The sequence below is a fragment of the Geotrypetes seraphini genome, chromosome 1 (assembly GCF_902459505.1).
Source record: "Geotrypetes seraphini chromosome 1, aGeoSer1.1, whole genome shotgun sequence".
NCBI lineage: Eukaryota > Metazoa > Chordata > Amphibia > Gymnophiona > Dermophiidae > Geotrypetes > Geotrypetes seraphini.
The window spans coordinates 304,980,703-305,005,784 of NC_047084.1; the positions used below are offsets into that span (position 1 = coordinate 304,980,703).

General features: G+C 42.1%; 1 protein-coding gene across 1 annotated transcript in view; it reads left to right on the forward strand.

Moving 5' to 3' along the window:
* The window catches only part of LOC117365127 (dedicator of cytokinesis protein 2-like), a 1,549,644-nt gene that overhangs the window by 1,383,450 nt on the left and 141,112 nt on the right, over window positions 1-25,082 (forward strand). Inside the window, exon 36 of the mRNA XM_033955120.1 lies at window positions 10,801-10,841. Within this exon, the coding sequence (XP_033811011.1) occupies window positions 10,801-10,841 (41 nt within the window). The remainder of the gene's footprint in view (window positions 1-10,800; window positions 10,842-25,082) is intronic.

The following is a 25,082-nucleotide window of genomic DNA, read 5'->3' on the forward strand; positions in this document are numbered from 1 at the left end:
TAATGGCCCCGAAGCCCATAGTGATTTAAAGGGCTTCGAGGCTGTTGCCACGCAGCAGCCACTAGCACGGCTTTGTAAAAGAGGCCATTAATGTTGCACCAGAGGAGATGTTGAGGAGTGACATTAATATAGAACAGAGAAAATCAGATCCATAGTCAGATCATTCTTCTGTAATGTTTGTATGTAAAGTTTTGATAGAAAATGGAAGACAGTCTTGGTAAATGCCTGCAACCAAATTGATTAGGAAAAAGATAAATTGAAACCAAAGGAAAATGACATTATTGTCAAGAAGGTAATATGAAGAGAGAACACAAGAAGAATTAAAAGTGGTAGAATCGTTTCAATTATCTTCAGCTGTTTCAAATGAATTAGCACCTCAAGCTCAGGCAAGTTCACCTATCTTGTCATAGGAAATGGTGTACAAATGATTTATTGCAACAGAAAAAGAGTTTTATATAAGCTGGAGAAGATATGGGTTAGAACTAAAAGAGTAGAAGATAGACAGATATGGAGGAAAGCTACTAATAATAATTTGACAAATATTCGAATGGCAAAGAGGGCAAGCTACTCTCAGATTTTTAATGCAGCAGTTAATAAACCTAAAGAAATGTGTAGAATTGTTACAGGAGCTTACTGGCAAGGGTAAAGTGGTGGATCAGTTTCCTATACAAGGGTCAGATGAGATAATCCATCTGAATAAAGGGCCAGATTCTACATATTGCACCTAAAAAAATCAGCGCTGACTTGAACAATGCTTAGCATGATTCTACAAGGTGCACATACCTTTTACAGAATCGTGCTTAGCGCCACTGTGCAATATAAAACTTAGGTGCAGGCATTCAGGCCAGTGAAAACCAGGCCTAAATTCCTGTGCCTGCACACATCAGGCATATTCTATAACAAAGCACCTAACTTTTAGGAATGCCCACGATCCACCCCTGGCTATGTCCCCTTTTCAAATCACGTACTACAACTGGTGCCTCTTGAGTGAAACTCTAAACCTTTTCAGAGACCCATCCCCTTCTCATACCCCTCCATAGAACTGCCATCTACTTTCAATGCATCTCATTCTTCTCCAGCCTTCCCCTAGGTCACCAGCAGCATCAGATATAAAGTCATCCTGCCATCCTGCTTTCTACTGCTGTATCCCAGCTTCACAGAAACAGGATGTGACAGAGGGAAGGCTTCCAAGGCTGGCAGGCTGCCTTTATCTCTGATGCTGACAACGGCCCATGGGAAGGTTGGAGGACTGCCAGAGAGAGAAAGATGCCGGACTGTACTTGGTGGGGGAAACGAAGAAAAAAAAGAAATGCTGAACCTCAAGCAGCGGGGAATATGCTGAACAGGAGTGAGGTCATTCATTTCGTTTCAACCTTTCCCCACAATTCATCCCCTTTCTCTTGCCCCCCCCCCCCCCCCCTATTTCATAACTTTACTCATTCTCTCAATGCAACAATACCCCATCCCCCCCATTCATATCTACCAATTTCCAAGTTCTCACTATCTCCCCCAAATTCCCTCTCCACCTATCTCATCCATGATTCTAATCTTATCTAATCAGAGTTCTATTCCGTATCCAGTCAAATAAGATCTGGAGCAGATCAGAATAAGACAACCCCTAAATTAAGAGTTGAAATAATATGTTTTAGAGCCTTACAAAAATTATATATGTCTCAAATGAAAAGGAAAATCATTCCATACTTTAGCAGCCTGATAAGAAAAAAGTGTGCTCCAGATATTTTTTAATCACATTTTTGACAATTGCAAAATTTTACTTAAAGCTATGAGTACTTCTAAACATAACAAATTTAATTGAAATACATAATAAAGGTGTTAATTATTCTGTAGAGTATCCATAGACTGCATTAAAAACTAAGCAAGGAATTTTGAATTTCAACCAAAACCTAATTGGAAGCAAGAGCAATTTCTTCAGTAATGGCATCACTCTGTCATAATGTTTTGCTGAAAACATCAACCATGCCCTGACTCCTAACACCCTCCTGCTCAATCACCAAGTCTGCTCTGTTCCCCTATCCCCATCCCCCATTCAGTTTCCTCATACCTGAGTCCCATCTTTCTTTCTTTTCTCTCCATCTTCACCATCATTCCCTCTACATCCCATCTGTCCTGACTAGCATTTGCCCTCTGTGTCCCTCTCCCTCTCCCTCTCCCTGTGTCCAGCACATCTATCTATATGTCTACCCATCCTTGTGTCCAGCTTTCCCCCCTTTCCTTTTCTCCTGCACACCCCTAGCCCAGGGTCAACATCTCTCTCACTCTCACTCTCTCTCTCTCTCTCTCTGTCTCCCCTGTCCCCTTCCTTTTGTTTCATTATCTCTCTTCTCCCTTTCCCCATTCTATGGGCTTAGCATCTCTCCCACTCTTCCTCCCCCTCTTTCCGGATTTTCAGGATATCCACAATAAATATGCATGAGACCGATTTGCATCTCAAGGAGGCAGTGCATGCAAATCCATCTCATACATATTCATTGTGGATATCCTGAAAACCTGACCTGCCTGTGGCTCTCAAGGACCAGAATTGCCAACCCCTGACCTAATGCAATGTCCCTCAAACTTTTTTAGCTCTGGCACACTAAACGGAGTAAATGTTTTTCACGGCACATTATAACTGAAATTATAAAATTGAAAAACCAACAAAAAATAAAATGTGAGAATTATTTATTTAAAGTTCTTTAAGCAATGTATGGGTAATTAAAGTAGATAGAATAGAATTGCTAATCAATGCAATGGATGTGCTTCTTTTTGAGTGCAAATTAACTTAAAATGCGGCTCGATAGTCAACAAGCAAACACACATTTCATCATCCACCATCTGCATTCTCTTTTTTTCAATTTAGTTTCAATTTAGCTAAAAATCCAAGTTTGCAAAGATAAGATCTAAACAGTAACAAAGCCTTGATTGTTTTGTTGCTCAAGTTAGGATAACAGTACTGCATAAAACTAAAATTACTTGCCATTAGTTTTCAAGGACCAATCACATCAAAGAATGATGCTTGTCTGGGTGGTTGTATCCTTACGCACAAAGTCGCTTATAATATTGACAAATGCTTGTGTACATGGCGTATATGTCATCTCGACTAATGTATACTTATGAAGGGAATTTTTAAAATTAAAGTAAAATTCTTAAATCTCTTGTGGCACACCCGGAATCTCTTCAGGGAACACCACTGTGCCTTGGCACACAGTTCGAGAGACACTGACCTAAGGTGTCAATATGCTAGTACTCATAATCTCACAGCTCTGAAACCTGAGTAGGTTTAGGGGCACTAACTGATTTCCAAGAAAAAAATTAAATAAAACTTTGTACATCAAGCCTACTGTGAAATTTCTGACTTCTCTTTCTCGGAAAACAGAGGGATTTTTTTTTTTTTTAATCTTTAACTGATCCCCTATCACATTGAGCAATGGATAAGTGGTCCTCACATAGATGGAGAGAATCAGCCATGGTCTGCCTGTGCCTTGTTAATCATCTTAGATTCCAGCTCTGGACGCAATTTGAGTGGCAAGGACTGGATCTGTTGCCAGTGGCTGACCACGGGACTGATTAGTCCAGGTCACACTAGAAAGGGAGGTAAAAGGTAAAAAAGGGTAGACGATCATGGGCTTCATATACTGCTTTTCTGTGGGTACAATCAAAGCAGTTTACTTATAATGTATGCAGATACTGGCGAAAGAGGCAAAAGAAAGGAACATATTGGAAGAGTTGAGAGCAACAGTAATAGTGTGAGTGATCAGAAAGAGAAGTCATCTATAGGGGATACAAATGGAAGAAAAGACACTGCTCAAGAGAGATTGAGTGCTCTGAGAGATTTGTCAGCAGAGAGTGACAACGGGTGCTCATGCTGCTTCTTCCATATCTGTCAGCAAGAACATACTCTCCCTTACCGAGGGAGTATCTTCTATTGCTAGCCACTCCTTATGTTCATGCACTGATGTAGAAAAATGCTGCATGTGGTTAACAAGAGATTTACATGACCGACAGCAAGCAAACGATGCAGAAATAGGTTTGGCGTGGGTGTTAGCTCATGTGGTAGACATTGGTGCACAGCATATTAAAATGAATGGTAAGTTGGATATTAACTATTCCACCGCAATGCAGAGAAGTTTTAAAGGGAGCACAATGCAAGCACAACCTGAGAAAATTACTGCAGGTCTGGGGCAGCATTGAAAGGTTAGCTCATACTCTGTATTGGGACAGAAAAGATAATAAGAACCTCCCCCCTCCCCATCCCAAGACTACACAAAGCTGTATCCCCCCTCTGATCACCTCCCCTTCCACCATCCACCATCCCTCTTCCCGATTTAAAAACAAACAAACAAAAAAAAAAACCTCCCTGATATAGTTTCATAGTTTATTTAAATTTTGATTAAACACTTATCCAAAGGTACAAAGCGTTGTACATAGTAATTTAAAATAGATGGTAGGCGAACATTTTAAATAATTAAACATACACCAACTAAACAAACATTCATATGACATGAAAACATTGGGAGAAAAGGGAAGAACTACAATTTCTTAGAAAGAATACATTAAAAGAGAATACAATAGGAAAGGGGAACGAGTTAAATAGTGTAGAAGTAAGTACGTATATAAAAAATCAGTTATAAGTAATGTGTACAGCAGTCCTTTGTACTGTTATAGTATCACTTGTGTTCTCCACAAACAGTACTTCATAACATATTCATTTATAATTTTTACTTATTCATTGGTTTTCAGAAGTGCCAGTATTAGCCAATTGGTTTGAGTGGCCAAATACTATGTGGCACTAGCCTCCTCATCAGACCGTTATGTTTTATATAAAGTGCTTTAGTGCATTAGTGCTTCTATACTTCAGTGCTTGAGTAAATAAATAAATAATCTTTCAACTTATCTTTTTTTCTGCATTTTCTGAGTTTTCCCTTTGTCAATAGTTATCAGGAAGGGACCTGTCATTCCAACATGTTTTGCCCGAAGGCTGTATCAAGAAAAAGTCCCCCTTTTTGCTTTAGCTCCACACCATCCCGATCATTGGAAATTTTGTCACAAAAGCCCTAAAAGTACTAGTATACAGTATACAAATGAAACCCTAAGAGAAATAGAACCCCAGAGAAATAGAAACAAATGCATTTCTTCCTGAACAGTGCAAAATATAGGCAACAAATTTAAATTCTCAAAACTGACACAATTCAATCACTACATTGAAAATAAAATCATTCCCCCTACCTTTGTTGTCTGGTGATTTTGTTTTTCATACCATATTTTCCCAGTCTCTGGCTGCCTTCTGTCTGTGCTCTTAACTGTGTATCTAGGGCCACCTTATCCATTTGCTGTTTTTCTCTCCTTCACTTCCTACCATACATCCATCTTTAGTATTAACTTTTAACATTCATCTCTATCATATCTCCCCTCTCCCGCCTTTCCTCCAAAGTATACAGATTGAGATCTTTAAGTCTGTCCCCATACGCCTTATCATGAAGGCCACATACTATTTTAGTAGCCTTCCTCTAGACCGACTCCATCCTTTTTATATCTTTTTGAAGGTGCGGCCTCCAGAATTATACACAATATTCTAAATGAGGTCTCACCAAAGTCTTATACAGGGGCATCAATACCTCCTTTTTCCTACTAGTCATACCTCTCCCTATGCAACCTAGCATCCTTCTAGCTTTTGCCGTCACCTTTTCAACCTGTTTGACCACCTTAAGATCATCACATACAATCACACCTAAGTCCCGCTCTTCTGTCATGCACATAAGCTCTTTACTCCCTAATCTGTACCATTCCCTCGGGTTTTTGCAGCCCAAAGAGAAAGAAACATGTCATGTGTCCATTCCTTAGGGTTTTTGCAGTTCAAAGAGAAAGAAGCATGTCATGTGTCCGAATGACAAAATACGTCTTTTAGACAGGCTTCATTATGGCAAGTCTGTTTCTGCTGTCAGCTGTGAGTTCTACATGTTCTGCTATGGTTTTTGTCAAATGCTATCCCATGCAGAAACCTAACCCTATTTTTCCTAAAGCAGGGGTAGGAAACTCTGGTCCTCGAGAGCCGTATTCCAGTCGGGTTTTAAGGATTTCCACAATGAATATGCATGAGATCTATTTGCACGCACTGCTTTCAATGCATATTCATTAGGGAAATCCTGAAAACCCAGCTGGAATACAGTTCTCGAGGACCGGAGTTCCCTACCCCTGTCCAATAGGATCCATTATTCACTTTAAGCAGTTTTGAGGTGTAAAATGTACTACTGAAACCTATTTTCCCATACACATAACATTTCATTATTCATGATTTCACAGTTCGCATACTTTTCCGGGAACCATACCGTGAATAACGAGAATTGACCATATAACTGAAGGAGAAAGTGGATTGGCTGTTGAGACACCTTCTTGTTCAGTTTGAAGTATCTCAGGAAGTGGTGGAGGTTGACCTCCAAACCCAAAAGCAGCCAGTTTTTTTCTCCTGATTTTTTTCCCCATTTTATTAATAATTCTTCCCTTATACCCCAGTCATTGCAATGAGTACAGCCTGAAATTCCTTTCAATGCCTGGTGCACATGTACTTTCTGTTTGATCATTAGGCATTGTTATTGCATAGTGGCTGTAACAGCACTCCCAGCCCCTGCCACGCAGTTTCACAGCATTTCCACTAAGCAATTAGAAAGGCTCATAGCCAAGAAAAATAATGACTAGAGAAATCCCTAGCTCCCTATGGTATAATTAAGAATGAAATTAAGTGTGAAAATAATTGACAAGGTACAGTAAATATGACTACATGTGAGCAATTTGCTTCGGTGACCCATAAACTGAGGCCGAATCTATTAAGTAACCGTGGGTGTATATGTATAAATCTATATATATATATATATATATAAATATATATATATATATATATATATATATATATATATATATATATATATATATATATATATATACAGAGAGATAGAAAGATAGGAATGATGAGGGAGCATTTTATTTCTGGTTCCTACTCTTTGAATAAAGAGTGTAAACAATTGACAGCAAATGGTTGTTCCCATTTTTCATTTATAGGAAAATGCTTACTAGGTCTGGCCCATGGGGTCTTAAAGATTCAAAGCTCATGTATTACTAGGATAATGTGTTTGGCAGGCTTTTGTATGATTGCAGATGATGCACATTGGTAGAAGTATTTCTATTTTTCTACACAGGCAATACCAGATAATCATTTAGGCCCAGATTCTAAAAGTGGTGCTTTAGGAAGGCACCAATAGGCACTCTACCGGTGTCTATGTAAATTGTTTTAATTGGCTATTAACAGCATGGTAATTGACAGTGCCATTAAAAACCAATTAAAAAAAAAAAAGTAGGCACCATGAAGTGCCTACAAACCATGGCACCAGAATCACGTCAACGGCGCTAAATATCAAAAGAGGTGTGATTATGGGCAGGGTTGATCAGCACCGCTAAGTGTGATTCTACGTCAAAGGTAGGCACCGGAAATGTAGACCTGTAAAATAAACCTGGCCTACATTTCCAGCACTTACTTTTGATGCAGGCCACAATTCTGAAAGTGGCACCATAATCTGACTCACTTCTCTCTAAATCACTAACTATTCTCTGTACTCTTTTTAAATCTCTAATATTGTAAAGCTATAAGGTGCCTGTTTATATATTGTGGACCCATATACAATGTAAAGGGATTATTGGTCTAATACTAACATATACTTCATAATATATGTATATGTATATGTATATATATATATATATATATATATGTATATGTATATATATATATATATATATGTATATATGTATATATATATGTATATATATATATATATATATATATATATTAATTATTTTTTCATTTGTATGGACCTTGGGATATCAACTGGACCATGAATAATGCCCAGCAATCTCTTGTCTTCATCAGCCCACTTTATTGTTTATTTACTCAAAACTCTAAAATTCATTTAGTTTCATACTTATTCTTAATTTCATAATTCCATAACTATTTCTTCATTGTATTTCATTTTAGTTTCCTTCATTTCCTTCCTTAATGTCTTTTTCTTCTAATTTAATCTTATTACTTAGCTTCAAGGTTAGCTCTCAAAAGTTCATCAATGCCACCTCTCCCGACATGAATGTTTCAAACAACGTTTTTCTTCAGGGTCGAGGGGAACAATCGAGTGTGTGCAGTCTTTCTTCAAAAGAAAGACTTCAAAAGAAAGATTGCACACACTCGATTGTTTCCCTCGACCTTGAAGAAAAACATTGTTTGAAACATGCATGTAGGGAGAGGTGGCATTGATGAATATTTGAGAGCTAACCTCGAAGCTAAGTAGCTAAGTAATAAGATTAAATTAGAAGAAATAGACATTAAGCAAGGAAATGAAGGAAACTAAAATGAAATCCAATGAAGAAATAGTTATGGAATTATGAAATTAAGAATAAGTATGAAACTAAATGAATTTTAGAGTTTTGAGTAAATAAACAATAAAGTGGACTGATGAAGACAAGAGATTGCTGGGCATTATTCATGGTCCAGTTGATATTCGAAGGTCCATACAAATGAAAAATAATTAATATATATATACATATACATATATTATGAAGTATATGTTAGTTCTAGACCAATAATCTCTTTACAGTGTATATGGGGCCGCAATATATAAACAGGCACCATATAGCTTTACAATAATAGAGATTTAAAAAGAGTACAGAGAATAGTTAGTGATTTAGAGAGAAGTGAATAAGGACTACACTAACAATTGGTTAAGATTTATCAAGTGACCATAATCTGACTGACATGCGACCAGTGCTGTGTTTTCAGGCACCTGCCAATTATGGTGTTGCTTTCAGAATCCTTATTGTATAGTAAGTAGAAAACTAATTCTCCAAGGACAATCAGGACTATAAAATCCTCCTCTATGGGTGACATAACTGACAGAGCCCAGCATGGAAAGCAGTACCCAGCTTCTTTTTTCTAGAAGCCTTTGGATATGCTCACTGCTCAGGCATGCCTGTTCCCACCTGCCAATATCATGCAGGTCCTCCTCAGTCTAAACATTTCCATGGAGCAGATTGGACCTGTTTTTTTTTTTTTTCTCAATTGCCTCAGTACCCAATATTTTTCATCTTGTAAGTCCTGTTGATGTCATGCAGTTCTCTTTCATGAGTTTTCCATGGCAGGTTTTTCATCACACTTCAAGTTTTATTTCTTTGTTCTATTAGCTTGATGCAGGCCATTTATAGACCTCGATCTCTCTGCTGAAGCATTTTTGTACCATCAAATCATATGATTTCACTGCGGTCATTATTCTGGATGACCCTGCATCTTCAAAAGGTGTTCTTGGTGCAACAGGACCATATAGAAGCATCCCAGTGACAGGAGGAACTGAAGCTCAAAATTCTCCAAGTTGCTGGATCAGTAAACACTCATCTCCTCTTCTACAAAGCTGCGCCAGCGGCTGCTGCACGGTAACAGCCCTGAAGCCTATAGAGATTTGAAGGGCTTCGGGGCTGTTGCCGTGCGGCTTTGTAGAAGAGGGGGTAAGAGTTGAAAGGTATTGGTGGCTAGTGATTCACTTCTGAGGAATGCAGAGGCATTCATCTTAAAACCAGGCATGAGGTCCTGGGAAGTGTGCTATCTGTCAGGTGCCAAAATTCAAAATGTTATGGAGAGCTTGCCAAGACTCGTCAAGCCTAATGTTTATTGTCTGATGCTGCTCATCCATGTTAGCATAAATGATACTCCTAGATACCCCTCTGAATGTGTCAAAAGTGACTTCATGGCTCTGGGAAAGAAGGTGAAGTAGGCAGGTGTGTAGGTGGTATTCTCAACAATCTTTCCTAATGAGTGCAAAGGCCAAGGGAGTGAAGCTCACTCCTAGAGATAAATGCATTGCTGCATGGATGATGTCACTGAGAGCATTTTGGCTTCCTGGACTATGGGATTTTCCAAGGGCTGCTGATCAAATCTGATATCTATCTATCAAAGAAGGGAAGAAGTGTATTCAGCAGCAGACTGGCTAATCTACTGAACAGGGCTCTAAACTAGAATCATTTGGGCTGGGTGATCAAAGCTCTCAAGTGAAAAATTAAATCCCTCTATACAAATGGAGAAAACGAACAACATCTATAAAGCATACTAATGCCTGTAGTATAGGAAATAAAGCTCTGGATCTATTCATTTATTCAATTTTCTATACTGTTCTCCCAGGGGAGCTCATGGATTTTACATGGATTTTTTTTCAGGTACTCAAGCATAATTCCCTGACTGTCCTGGTGGGCTTATAGTCTATCTAATGTACCTGGGGCAAGGTGAGAGCAGGTGACCCGTCCAGGGTCACAAGGAGCAGCGTAGGCCTGCATGTACAACCTCAGAGTGCTTGCTAACTACACCAAACTTTCTGTGACACACTTTCCATCTTTTGGGGACACATCAGTGTGTCCTAATTCACTGGTTAAGAACCACTGCTCGTGTTTTACCATATTATATTTTACCATGCTATTAATTATGTTTTAGCCACCAACAGATATTCTAGAATTATAGCCCCTTCCCAGAGGGGGGGGGGGGGGGGGGGGGGGGGGGGGGGAAAGCAGGGAAAAATAACCCAAAATCTTCGGGGAGGATTTTTCATCTCCCTAGTTCACAAAGAGTTTCTCAGCCAATTTCCTGGTCTAAGAGTGTGAGAAGTTTGGGAAATGCTGTTCTATAATATCTGATAGACCTGGGTGAACATATGTCTCAGATCACACAGAAAATATTTTAAAAAAAGCAGATGAATATTCAAATATTGTTTTATTTTCTTTCCATAGAATTTCTACAAAGAAATAGACCGTCAGGCTATGTACATCAGGTAAAGAAATGTTTCCTGTTATGTATTTATTTTTCTCTTGGGTTTGAAAAATCCATTTACTGCTTTCTTTGATCTTCTGTTAAATTTGCTTGGGGATTAGGAAATAATCAAATACCAAGTATGAACTAATCTCAAGCATGTCTCACTTACAGTACTCATTCCCCATAAATTATGCATATACACGCATAGCAAACATATACATATTTACAATTTCAGAGCAATTTCAAGCTTGTGCACTATTGGGGATAGTCCTGGTTGTCTATGCCTTTCTGTTTTTTTCCCCATGTATAAAGATTGTTTTATATGCAGAAAATGCCTTTTATAAAATTGAGCTGTGGTATACATGCACTGACAATACAGCACGTACTTATATTCACACTGCTTGTTCTAGGAGACACAGCCACAAGTGAGCCTAGGCTGGCCTGGGTCCATCCACTTTTTTTGCCTCAGACCCACCCAGCCATACACAGTATCCATGTAGCTCAGTGATCTCAAACTCAAACCCTTTGCAGGGCCACATTTTGGAGGGCCTCAGAAAAAAAACCAAACAGTTAATGTCTTATTAAAGAAATGTCAATTTTGCATGAGGTAAAACTCTTTATAGTTTATAAATCTTTCCTTTTGGCTAAGTCTTAATAATAATATTGCAATTTATAGCTAAAGAGACATATGATCAAGAAACTGTTTTATTTTACTTTTGTGATTATGATAAACATACCGAGGGCCTCAAAATAGTACCTGGCGGGCCACGAGTTTGAGACCACTGATGTAGCTGGTGTAGATCCTCAAGGCTCACCAGCTAAAGAAATGCAGAGCCACCTCAAGTCTGAAAAGTTCAGCAATCAGCAGTGGCACACTGAGCCGCTGCCACAGGACCTGAAAGTTTGCTCAGTTTATGAATGGAACTGAGCATGCTCAGGTGCCGGCATCGGCAGCTCAGTGTGCCACTGCGGCCTGCTGAGCTTTACAGTATGGAGGCAGCTCTGCATTTCTTCAACTGGCAGGGCTTGAGAATCCCCGCCAGCTAAGGTACTTTTAATTTTAATGGGGAGCAAGGGGAAGAAATGGGAAGCCTAGTGCCCTCCCCCCTCCCATGTTAACTGATTGCCCCACCACCTTCCAAAAAAAACCCTTCCAAGTCTGGCTATAGTACTGGCTTGCATATGTTTCTGGAGTATATGAACCTGCTCTTGAGTAGATGCAAATATGCACGTTGGCATTTATACACTACAAAGGCTCGATCTAGAAACCTCTTTTAAAAAGACACATAGGTGCTTATATTGCTGATTTTAAAACACTCGTAAGCTTAAAATAAGTGCTCTTTTGAATTTCTTACATAGTCATAATTAGTCCCCAAATAGTTGGGTTATTTGGAACTTTGACACAGGCATCTTGTTATAAAATGCCTAAGGCCCCTCCCTAATGCCTTTTGTTGACATCCTCTGTGTTTCTATAGGGAAGATTATCAAAACTTTTAATATGGTCGCTAAACCAGTTCCAGCCAATTTAGCATTCATGTATTTTAGCGCCAGATTATCAAAACGGCATACCGTGGTCTTTTCCGAACTTCCTAGCAGTCTCCAGCTCTGCTATGCAAATGTATTACAACATGATCATTAATATTTAAAGGAGCATTCTAAGCGATTCTCTATTATTGCCAGGTGATTCCCTAACCTTGCTGTCCTACATTTGCGAGCAAAATTTTCTGGCAGGTCTGAGCTTCATAGCCTTATTTACTTTTTGGTGAGTACCTGAACGCTGATTGGCTCAGGCATTGACAGGAAAGTAAGGCTTGACAGCTCAGACCTACCAGAAAATGTTGCCACCACCAAGCAAAACCGCCCCTCCCCAGACACCAGGAGGGATACCTACTCCCTCCTGCCATCAAACAATACTCCCCCCCCCCGGGCAGCAGCAGGGATGCCCACTCCCTCCTGCAACCAAGCAAAACCCTCCAATACCCTCCCCCCCACTCCTTCCTGTCACCAAGCAACAGCCCCCCCCATGACACACACCCCCCTCCCCCCCAGTAGTGGGAGGGATGCCAACTCCTGCCGCCAAGCAACATCCTCCATCAAGCAACATTCCCCAACACCCCCCAGGCCTCCTATGCCCCCTGAAGGATTGCCCACTCCCTCTGGCCAGCAGGCCTGCGTCTTCAAAATGGCAGACCATTCCCTCCCTGGTGCATCCTGGGATGCGCCTGGGAGTGGCCTAAAATTCTGATTGACATGGTCAAAGCAGCTCCTGATTGGATAAGGCCTGACTTAGTGCAGGAAGAGGCGGTCCGAGCGTACTGCGAGTGATTTCCTGCACTCGCAGCGCTCTGGCTGCTCTCTCCTGCCTCTCCCGCTGCCCTCTCCTTGTCAGTGGTTCGCGGTCGGAAAATATCACGAATGACTGGGACTGCAAATCGCCAACCGCGAACAACCGGGGGAACACTGTACTTGCTTTCTGTGAACCCTTGCTCTTGTGGGAAGGGAGGAGGGTCAGTTGCATGAGTTTTTAACCAGTGCATGCTCTTTATAAGCAAGAATCTCTGCACCAGTAGGAAAAGTGTTTTGCATGTCCTGGATTAAACAAGTCATTAAACCTTTGGTTAACCAAGTTCCTGACAATAGCTGAAGGATAAGAAGCATAATGGATTATTTTAACTGAATCCAAATTGCCAAACATTTAAAACATCTGTTGACTTGAAAATACAAAAATCCTCCAAACAAATGTAAGAATGAAAATTATTAGTGAAGGGCAATCTGTGTTTTGGGGAAGTAGGGAGGGTATGTTGGCACTGGTGATATAAGGAGAACTTGGGCAATTGACTCTGCCTCTGGAGGTGTGTTGATTATACATATATGGTAATTGTTTGTGGCACAATTCATTACATATTGGGGGGGGGGGGAATTGATGGTATAGAGATTCTAAGAGCAATTCAATTTTTTCAATTCAATTCTCAGGGCACACACAGCCAGTTGGGTTTTCAGGAGATCCACAATGAATCAATGAATGCACATGAGGGATTTTCATATTGAGGAGGCAGCGCATTCAAATTTATTTCATGTATATTCATTATGATAGTCTGAAAATCTGACTGGCTGGATCAATGGCGTATTGAGGGTGAGAGGCGCCTGGGGTGGTGGTTCCCTCCCCCGTCCTTTTCTCCATCCCCCCACCCCCATCTGCTTCTTCCCCGCACCCTCCTGCCACACGTGCACTCCTTCCCTTCCTCTGTACCTCTTTAATGTTCCCGGCGCAAGCAGCAACTTCAACCTGCTGCTCGCACCAATGTCGGCTCTTCCTCTGATGTCACTTCCTAGGTGCGAGTCCAGGAAGTGACAGAAGAAGAGCTGATGCTGGCACGAGTAGCAGGTTGGGGGTCGCTGCTCGCGCCCAGAACGTTACAGAAGTATGGGAGAAGGGAAGGAGCAAGTGCACACATGGTAAGGAGGGGGCGGAGAAGGAGTAGGGGGCAGAGAGAAGGACAGATGAAAGCGCCCCCTACCGAAATGGCACTTTTCATTGGGGATATCCTCAAGGAGGTGGGCATTTCCAAATACATTCTCTTCATCTATTGAGAAATGCCTTGTCCTTCAAGCATGTGGTTCTTCCTTCTATTCCCTTTCCCTTTCTGTCTCAAGCTGAGATAGAGAGGTAGATCATGATAGAAAAAAGCCAAAATGACAATGAAGGCCTCCATTGGTCCCCAAACCTTGCACTGAAGAACAGTGCATTAGACTATCAGAGATACTACCGGGTAAGTCCCTGGGTATTAGGGGTGGAGAGAGAGTAAGATTGATTTCATTGGAGAGGAGCTTGGCATTGGGGAGAGTGGCTTACAGGAAGTCTGTTATTGGAGAGGATCTGTGATCAGGGGAGGGGTTAAGAGGAGGCTTAGGCTACATCAGGGGGATGAGATGAGGGAATTATGATGTGGGGGTGTCTGTTCTGGGAAGCAGCCTTGATCAGAGGCATTAGGAGGAATCCATAAATATGGGCATGGGCATGGTCATGCTATAAGATTGCCAGTAGCACAGCCGCACTTACCACCTCTTAAGTTAACACTAAGTGCAGCCATGCTATTAGCAGTTGTGATACCTAGAGTGTTTGGCACAGTGGTTAAAGATACAGCCTAAGCACCCTGAGGTTGTGGGTTGAAATCCCACACAGCTCCTTGTGACCCTAGGCAAGTCACTTAATCCCCCATTTCCCCAGGTACATCAGACAGAGTGTGAGCCCACCAGGACTGATAGGGAAAAAATGCTTGAGTACCTGAATGTAAACCATTTAGACTATAAGTGGTATATAAATAAATAAATAAAAATACATGCTAGTAGCCATACCTGTTGGCCATCCAATTCCTGTCAATCACTGTTCCTACCCAAGTGAATGCACTCGTAGGTCTCACTTATTTTCCTTTCCTACGTTGAAATCTTGCCTCTACATGAGATTCTTGGATAGAACACTCTCATTTCGAGCTGGTAAAATGAATGCGTGGCTAAATGAACCTATTTCAAAAGCTTTTTCCTATCAATCCTGCAGAAAATCAGCAAAGATTTATCTTTTCGATAAGTTTACCTCATAGGTACCTCTTGCTGCTTGTACTTCACTGGTTGTCAGTTGTCTCTTTTTATTGTGAACCGTTTAGAACTGTGATGGTATTGCGGTAGAAAACAAAGAAACACTGTGGAATGACGATATTCCTGAAATGTATTGCGGTATCCTATATAATAAAACGCTAGCCACGCATGCGCACTCAACTGCTTGCTTCTGTTTTCCCTGATCTGTGAGATGTAGGTCCGTGGCATTGCAGGAGTGCGCATGCGCGCCTAGGGTTCTTTTCAGTTTGTCTTCGTCATCGTCTTCGCCCCTCCCCCCCAATCCCCGTTGAGACTCCCACCCGATTTTCCCTTCTCGCAGTTTGGCCGGCTCCCTTAGTCCCTTGCCGCCGCCACCCCCCTTCCCTTCCCGCGGTCGACAAACCTCTTGGCTCCAGCAGCGGCCGCAGCACTGTAAACACGCTGCTTCGCGGCCTCTACTGCCTTGATTTGCTCTTCCGTGTCCCTGATGGTGCGCATTTTCAAAAAAGTGTAGGCGGGAGGCAAGTGAAGGAGTTTCAGCTCAGAGGAACGGCTGGAGAGTGCTGCAGGTGGCCCATGCAGGTAAACATTCTCACAGGAGGGGAAAGGGGGCTGCTTCGGGGGGAGGGGTGTGCTGGGAGGCAGATCGTTTTGCTTAGGGGGGGGAAGACAGAAGGGGGGCCATGGAGAGACAGGGAGGAACTGGAGCGGGAGAGGGAAAGGGTGCCTGCTTTGGGGGGAGGGGTGTGCTGGGAGGTAGATAGCTTTGCTTGGGGGGGAGACAAAATGGGGGCCATGGAGAGACAGTCAGGGAGGAATTGGATGGGTAGAGGGAAAGGGGTCTGCTTTGGGGGAGGGGTGTGCTGGGAGGTAGATAGCTTTGCTTGGGGGGAGACAAAATGGGGGGGGGCCACGGAGAGACAGTCAGGGAGGAATTGGAGGGGTAGAGGGAAAGGGGTCTGCTTTGGGGGAGGGGTTTGCTGGGAGGCAGACAGCTTTGCTTGGGAGGGGAGACAGAAGGGGGGCCACGGAGACACTGTCAGGGAGGAATTGGAGGGGTAGAGGGAAAGGGGTCTGCTTTGGGGGAGGGGTGTGCTGAGAGGCAGACAGCTTTGCTTGGGAGGGGAGACAGAAGGGGGGCCACGGAGACACTGTCAGGGAGGAATTGGAGGGGTAGAGGGAAAGGGGGCTGCTTCAGGGGAAGGGGTGTGCTGGGAGGCAGATCGTTTTGCTTAGGGGGGGAAGACAGAAGGGGGGCCACAGAGAGACAGTTAGGGAGGAACTGGAAAGGGAGAGGGAAAGGGGGCTGCTTTCTAGCACCCGTTAATGTAACGGGCTTAAACACTAGTACAAAAATAAAGTTATTGTCATTATTATTATTTACCATGTGGTAAAATCCAGATTAGCTGCTTTAGAAACACAGTAAAAGGGTCCCACTGTGAATATTTTCTTTTTTTTAACTTTTGATCTTGATTTTGTTTGGGAAAGCTTGACTGTTTAAAGCTATAGACTGATGATCTAAATTTTTTTGCTGTTTCACTGACTTCTCCTTCAGTATAAATTGTTTTTTTTTTCTAATTTGGAACAACACTCAATGTGTGGAATATTTCTTGTGAGGCACCAAGTGAATAATCCTCTTCTGACTTTACAGCATGGTTATCCATTGCAGAGTCCATCTCCCAGCCACTGCAATGAGTTCCAGAGTGGTTTATAGTTCATTTAATTTGTTATACTGCCATTCCTGGAGACATAACAAGGCAGTTTACAGACTGAGTGTAACTGGGAAATGAAAGGAACACCATTCAATTAATAGAATGAAAGACTGGAGAGGGAGAGAGTAATTATATCAGAATGAGATAATAGTTACAAATTAAAAATTAGTAGTTACAAGTTAAATATTAAAAAGTGAAAGGAATGCCATTTAAGTAATAGGAAAGATATATTGGAGAGAAAAATTAATCATATCAGAATAAGATAGCAGTCAAAAAATTGGAATTGAAATGCAGGCACTCTTAGCTGTCAGTATTGCTGTCAGGCTGAATATCAAAAGCCACAATAAACCAGTGGGTTTTCAAGCCAATTTCAATTTTTTGAAGAAAGGCTTTAAGCAAAGTGATGCCAGGAGAGCATTCCAGAGTACGGTAAAGGCACTGTACAGTAAAAGGCATGATGAATTTCAGGCAGGCCAAGGTGAGACTTGGATTAGAGTAGGTGGGGAATGGGATCATTGCTGTACAAACTGCCTTTCCTTTGGGTTGGGCCCTCAGATTCTGTCAGCTGGCAGGACTTTAGCAGAGGAACTGACCTAAATAGGTAAGAATACTAGAATCTAGTCTGGCACAAGAGACTGGAGGGACATGTAGATGACAGTCATTGGGTGAGCTTAGACCTCGAGGTGGGGCATAAGGGGCAATTAGTGAAAAATGATACTCTGGGAGGTTGTTATTTTGAGCTCACTGGGGCATGTCAAAAATTTTTTTAGAAGACACACGTTTCTTAATGTTGCCATAGTTACCGGTTTGCACAGAAAAATAAAATTATATTATGGTGGTTTGAAAAGTTTGGTTAAAAAGCAAGTTAAACAACATAGGGGTCCTTTTATCAAGCTGCGGTAGGGGTTTAACGTGTGTAATACCGTGCATTAAACCGCCTGCTGCGCTAGCCGCTAACACCTGCATTGAGGAAAGGACACAAGGACGCAATGCAGGGAGCCAATGCACAAATGAACCTAGCAAGCAGAATTAAGAGAGAACAACAGGAGTCAGAGGGTCATCCAAGCATGGGCAAGCAGGCTGAGGACGACACAGACACACCGAAGGATGGGGATGAACACAACAATGCTCGGGGGCTGGCAACCCATGAGGAGGTTGGCAGGAGAGCCAAACCACGAGGAGAACCAGCGAAAAAGGCAAACAACCAGGACCTAAATTGCCTATACACTAATGCTAGGAGCCTAAGAGCCAAAATGGGAGAACTAGAAGTCATAGCCAGTACAAAGGACCTGGACATAATTGGAGTCACAGAAACGTGGTGGACTGATGACAACAAATGGGATGTGGCCATACCAGGGTACAAACTCTACAGAAGAGACAGGACACACAAGAAGGGTAGAGGAATAGCGCTTTATATAAAGGACTCCATACCTTCAACCAGGATGGAAACAACAGTAAGGGAGGACGACTTGGAATCACTATGGGTTAAGCTACTTGGAGGAACTGGAGCAGACATAAAATTGGGTCTGTACTATCGCCCACCTGGACAACCGGAAGCACTCGACCAGGACCTGGAGGCTGAGCTGAGGCAGGTATGCAAAAGCGGAAGTGTGATGGTGATGGGGGATTTCAACTACCCTGGGATAGACTGGAGTATTGGACACTCAAACTGCATGAGGGAGACCAAATTCCTGGAAACCACGAGGGACTGTTTCATGGAGCAGCTGGTCACGGAACCAACACGGGGAGATGCCACTCTTGACCTAATCCTCAACGGGCTAGGGGGACCTGCAAAGGAGGTGGCGGTGCTAGGACTCCTAGGAAACAGCGATCACAACATGATCCAGTGCAAGCTGGAAATTGGATCATCAAAGGTGAAAAGAACCACAGTGACAGCACTCAACTTCAAAAAAGGGAATTATGATGGCATGAGGAAAATGGTGGGAAAGAAACTCAACGGCAACGCAAGGAAGATGGAGTCTGTAGAAAAAGCCTGGTCCCTACTCATGGGCACGGTGCAAGAGGCACAGAACCTGTACATCCCCAGATTCAGGAAGGGGTGCAAAAAAAGTCGAACAAAAAAGCCAGCGTGGATAACAACTGCAATGAAAAAGGCAATAAGTGTCAAGAAAGCATCGTTCAAAAAATGGAAAAAGGACCAAACAAAGGACAACCAAAAGGAGCACAAAGAACACCAAAGGGAGTGTCACCGTGTGGTTAGGAAAGCTAAAAGAGAATATGAGGAGAGACTGGCGGGGGAAGCAACAAACTTCAAATCGTTCTTCAGATATGTGAAGGGGAAGCAACCGGCAAGGGAGGAAGTGGGGCCATTGGATGATGGAGACAAAAAGGGAGTGGTAAAGGGGGAAAAAGAGATAGCTGACAGGTTAAATAAGTTCTTCAGGTCAGTCTTCACGAGGGAGGACACATCCAATATTCCAGAACCGGAGGACATCGTAAATGGGGATCGGGATGAAAAGCTGGTCCAACTAGAGGTAAGTCAAGAGGATGTCCTCAGGCAGATAGACAGACTAAAGAGCGACAAATCGCCAGGTCCGGACGGCATTCACCCAAGGGTACTCAAGGAACTAAGGAACGAAATAGCAGAGCCACTTCGCCAAATATGTAACCTATCCTTAAAAACTGGAGAGATCCCAGAGGACTGGAAAATTGCAAATGTCACGCCCATCTTCAAGAAGGGTTCAAGGGGGGACCCAGGAAACTACAGACCGGTGAGCTTGACCTCGGTCCCTGGAAAGATGATGGAAGCACTGATTAAGGACAGCATCTGTGAACACATAGAAAACAATGGACAGCTAAAGTCGAGTCAGCACGGCTTCTGCAAGGGTAGGTCATGCCTCACAAACTTATTGTACTTCTTTGAGGGGGTAAACAGCCAGGTGGATAAAGGGGAATCCATTGACATCATTTACCTTGACTTTCAAAAAGCCTTCGACAAGGTACCGCACGAAAGACTGCTTAAAAAGCTGTGGAAACACGGGGTGCAAGGGGAGGTCCACCGATGGATCAAAAACTGGCTGGCAGGCAGGAAACAGAGGGTTGGAGTAAAGGGCCATTACCCTGGGGTTATGGGTTCAAATCTATGCTGCTCCTTGTGACCCTGGGCAAGTCATTTAATCCCCCATTGCCCCAGGTACATTAGATACATTATGAGCCCACCGATACAGAGAAGGAAAAATGCATGAGTACCTGAATAAATTCATATAAAAAATCTGAGCATTTATGTAATATGTATAGACCAGGGGTGCCCACATGTTTTTGGCTTGCGAACTACTTTTAAAATGACAAAGTCAAAATTATCTACCAACAATAAAATAAAAAACACAAAGCACATTGTAAGCAGAGAAAATATTAATTATCATTTATATTCGGAGGGGTGACTTTAAAATATGCAATGTCACCTCAGTAACATCTATACAAACATAGACAAATATACCCCCTCCCCTTTTACTAAACTGTGATAGCGTTTTTTAGCACAGGGAGTTGTGCTGAATGCCCCACGCTGCTCCCGATGCTCATAGACTCCCTCCACTAAAAATCGCTATCACGTTTTAGTAAAAGGGGGCCCATAGTGCAAAATATAGACAGCAGGTATAAATTCGGACACATTTTGATCACTATATTTAAAATAAAATTATTTTTCCTATCTTTGCTGTCTGGTGATTTCATGAGTCTCTGGTTGCACTTCTTTCTTCTGACTGTAAATCCAATATTTCTTTCTTTTTGCCTTTCTTTCTATCTGCCTCCTGCATGCTTCCTCTCCTCCAGACCTCATTCCATTCCCCCAAAAACATCTCTCTCTATCCTTCCATGAGTCAAACTTTTTCTTCCTCTCTCCCTGCCCCTCCCCTTTCTTTCTTTTTTCTCTCTCTCTTACCCCCTTCCTTTCTTTCTCTCTCCCTGTGTCCCCTTTCTTTCTTTTTTCTTTTTCTCTCTCCCTTCCCTCCTTTCTTTCTGTCTGTTTTTCTTTGTCTTTCTCTCTCCCTGCCCTCCCCCAAGCCACCACCGCCGATTTCTCCCTGCTTCCCCGACACCAGGCCAGGCACGTACAAGCGCCGAACCCACAAGCCTTCCTCCCCCCATCAATTTTGATGTTGGAGAGGAAGTTCCGGGCCAGCCAGGCAGTGATTGGCTGGCCCGGAACTTCTCTCTGACATCAGAATTGATGTTGGGGAGGAAGGCTGTAGGGCTGGCGCTTTTACGTGCCTGGTCTGGCTTCAGGAAAGCAGGGAGAACAGAACACAAAGGCAGTGCACCCTTGGTAAAGACTGAACTGGTGTTTCATTGTCCCTAAGGGTTAATGTAGTGATGTCACAAGATGAAGTAAGAACTCCAGCTTGATAAAGATTGATATGTTAATGTTAATTTTGTTTGATGTACCTTTAGTTTGTTTTTATAACATGTATGTTATTTTGATTTTAAGTGGTTTATAAATTTTTTAAATAAGTAAATAATGAATTCATTAAGGTGACAGACATGCAAATCTGCCTCATGCATATTCATTAGGGAAAACCTGACTGACTGCGTGTCCCCAAGACAGGTTTAAGAACCATTGTCCTAATCTGAAGATTGAAAGGAGACAGGAACAGCTGCTGAGAGATTAAACTGGGCTGATGGGCAAATGGAATTTTTGAAGGCGTTTTCTTGCTTCTTGAAAGTGATGCTGCAATATAGGAAATTAAATAGCTGCAATCCATGTCTGATGTTTACAAATTGTTGATTTTGTCCTCTTATCAGAGATACAAAATTACCCAGTTCCAGGCTGGATATTTTGAGACAATCCTAGATTTTTGATCATCCCATCCTGGTGCATTATGGGATTTGCAGCAGATTTCAATGACCAAGATCAGGCACTACCTTAGCTCAAAACTAGGGCTGGCCAAAAAGTTACCTGGAATAGAGTAACTTGGCATCTTTGACTTATGCCGAGTTTCATTTTATTTCTTGCATCTCTCTTGATTTGTCCATTCCTCTTTAGTTGTCCAGTCTTTTATTTGTTTTTACACCTTTCCTTGTCTTCCTCAGGTTCTTTCCTATCATTTTATCTTTTGTTGTTCTCTAATTTTACGTCTTTAGCCAGTATGTTTCGTGCTGCTGACTTCTGGTCTGAAGGAGGCAGCAGAAGCAGCAGGTGATTTGCAGCGCTGGTAGGGAGGGCAGGGTCTAAGCACCTTGGAAGTAAGAGGAAGCTGACTGTTATTGTACTCTGATAGTAGCTTATGGCCCCCTGGATGATGCCGGGGCTGACTGGAATAGAGCTAATTCTGGGTAATGATCATTCTGTTCCGCTGATCAGAGGGCAATTTGTTTTCACAAACAAGGGACTTTGGCTGCAGTTAGCAAAACAATTGAAAAGCAATAAACTTTGTTGTTGAAAAATCTGTGGGTTCCCAAGTAAACCTGCAAATTAAAAGAAAGCAGGGTATGCTTGCACTGAAAAGAAATGAAGCAATCTGCATGCTGTTCAATGAATTCCCACCTGAGCCAACTCTAATAACTAATGAATTCAGAGGCTCAGCTCCTCCCCTCTGGGGCTTGATACATGTGATGAATTCTGATGGCTCTCTGCCTGTCTTCAGGCAGGGACCCTTGCACTTAATCTGAACACTTTGGGCAATTTAAATCTCTTCTGCCCTCTCTTGCTCATTCATCTGAACATGACACTAAAAGAGGAAACATCTGCTGGGTGTAATTAAGACATTTATCACATCAGCCGTGTAGGGTAAACTGTCTGTAACACAGAGGAACTCCTCCAGCCATTCAAAGTAAACAGTGAGACTGAGCCTGCTGTTCCACGCTCCAGAATCATTTCAGTGCTGGTCCTTGAGACAACACTTCCAAGGCACTTTTGTGCAGACCAAGTATACCTCATTACCAAACTTCAACATCTTCTGCTGTGTTATAGGGAGAGTTAAGTGAGTCCCATTACTGGAATGTCCGGGACAGGGGGGAGGGGTGCTGCACGGCAGGACCGAGATATGCTGGCAGAACTGTGTGGACTCCTAGTAGTACATAGGGTATTGCATGGCAGGCCTGGTGTCATCATGAAGGCTTCAGGTACATAGAGGATGGGGAAATACATGGAAGGACAAGAAGCTATATTGCACTGATGGGCTACATATTACTACAACAGGAAAATGAAACCTTGCAGAGAAATTTAGACAATATGTTTCTAGGCATTTAAACTAGAAGGTGGGGGTAGTGTATGTATGAAGGACAATTATAGACACCCCCCCCGGCAAAAGAAAAGATGTGATAGTAGTAAAGATTGCAACATAAACAATATCAGCAACTCATTTCTTAGTATTGCAACGGAAAGTGAAACGAAACAAAAATTCATACGAAAAAGGAGATTACCGCTGAAAAATAGCTGGAAAGCGATAACCACAAATGCTCGCAGTCTAACCAACAAAGTTCATGATCTGCAAGCCCTGATGTTAAAGGCAGATCTAGATTTTGTTGCTATCACAGAGACATGGTTCAATGAATCACATGGATGGGATGCAAACATACCGGGATATAATCTTTTTAGGAAGGACAGAGATGATCAAAAAGGTGGAGGAGTAGCTCTCTATGTAAAGATCAATATCCAAGCGACTGAAATGCAAGGGACCTGGGGAGAGGAAGAAGCGATATGGATCGCTCTGAAAAGAGAAGATGGAACTTCTATCTACGTGGTACAGACCTCCGACTCAATTGCAGCAAATTGATAAGGATCTGATTGTGGATATCCAAAAGTTTGGAAGGAAAGAGGAGATGCTGCTGTTGGAAGATTTCAACCTGCTGGATGCGGACTGAAATGTTCCGTCTGCGTAATCGGAAAGAAGTAGGAAGATTGTGGATGCCTTTCAAGAGGCTCTGCTCAGACAAATGGTGATGGAACCCACAAGGCAAAAAGCGATATTGGATCTGGTCCTCAAAAATGGAGAGATTATCTCTAATGTTTGAGTGGGTGCTCACCTGGGAAGTAGTGATCATCAAACAGTTTGGTTTGATATAACGGTTAAAGTGGAGAGCGGCCGCTCGATACTTAAAGTCCTAGATTTCAAATGTACGGACTTTAATGCAATGGGAGAGTACCTGAAGAAAGAGCTGTTAGGATGGGAGGACATAAGAGAAGTGGAAAGACAGTGGTCTAAGCTGAAAGGAGTGATAAAAATGGCTACAAACTCATTTTCCCCAATTAAATCCAGAGCATCTTCTAATGATACCATTGACTATCAACTACCATTTGCCAAATGCTTTTCTTTCAATATCCCTTCATTAGAAGATATAAAACAACTTTTCTCAAGAGTTAATCTAAAAGGTACACGAGATGAAATCATTCCTCCGGTAATCTTGAAAAAATTTTTCCCTTGTTTTGGGCCCCATATTCACAATCTCATCCGAAATAGTTTAGAACTAGGCCAACTGCCATCTGCCTGGAAAAAGGCCTCTATTATTCCGATAATAAAAGACCACAAAACTGGACCCGAAAAAGCTACAAATTATCGACCCATAGCCAATATTCCTTTTTTGGCTAAATTAACCGAAAGGCTTGTATTTGAACAACTGACTGACTTTGTTGAAACAACCAATGTGCTCCACCCAAATCAAACAGGTTTTAGGAAAAATTACTCTACCGAATATTCATTGATTGTACTAGCCACTAACATCTTTTATCACTTAGATCATCATAATTCAGTAATTCTCTTCTCCCTTGATTTATCTGCAGCTTTCGACACTATTGATCATGTATTACTTTTAGACAGATTGAAAACAATAGGAGTTGGGGGTCAAGTTTTTGACTGGTTCCATTCTTTCCTTTCCGATCGTTCATCTATGGTGATCTTTAAAGACACAGTTTCAAAACCTTATACCACTAGTTATGGTATTCCCCAAGGATCAATATTGTCGCCACTTCTATTTAATATTTTCCTCTCTCCACTGCTTTG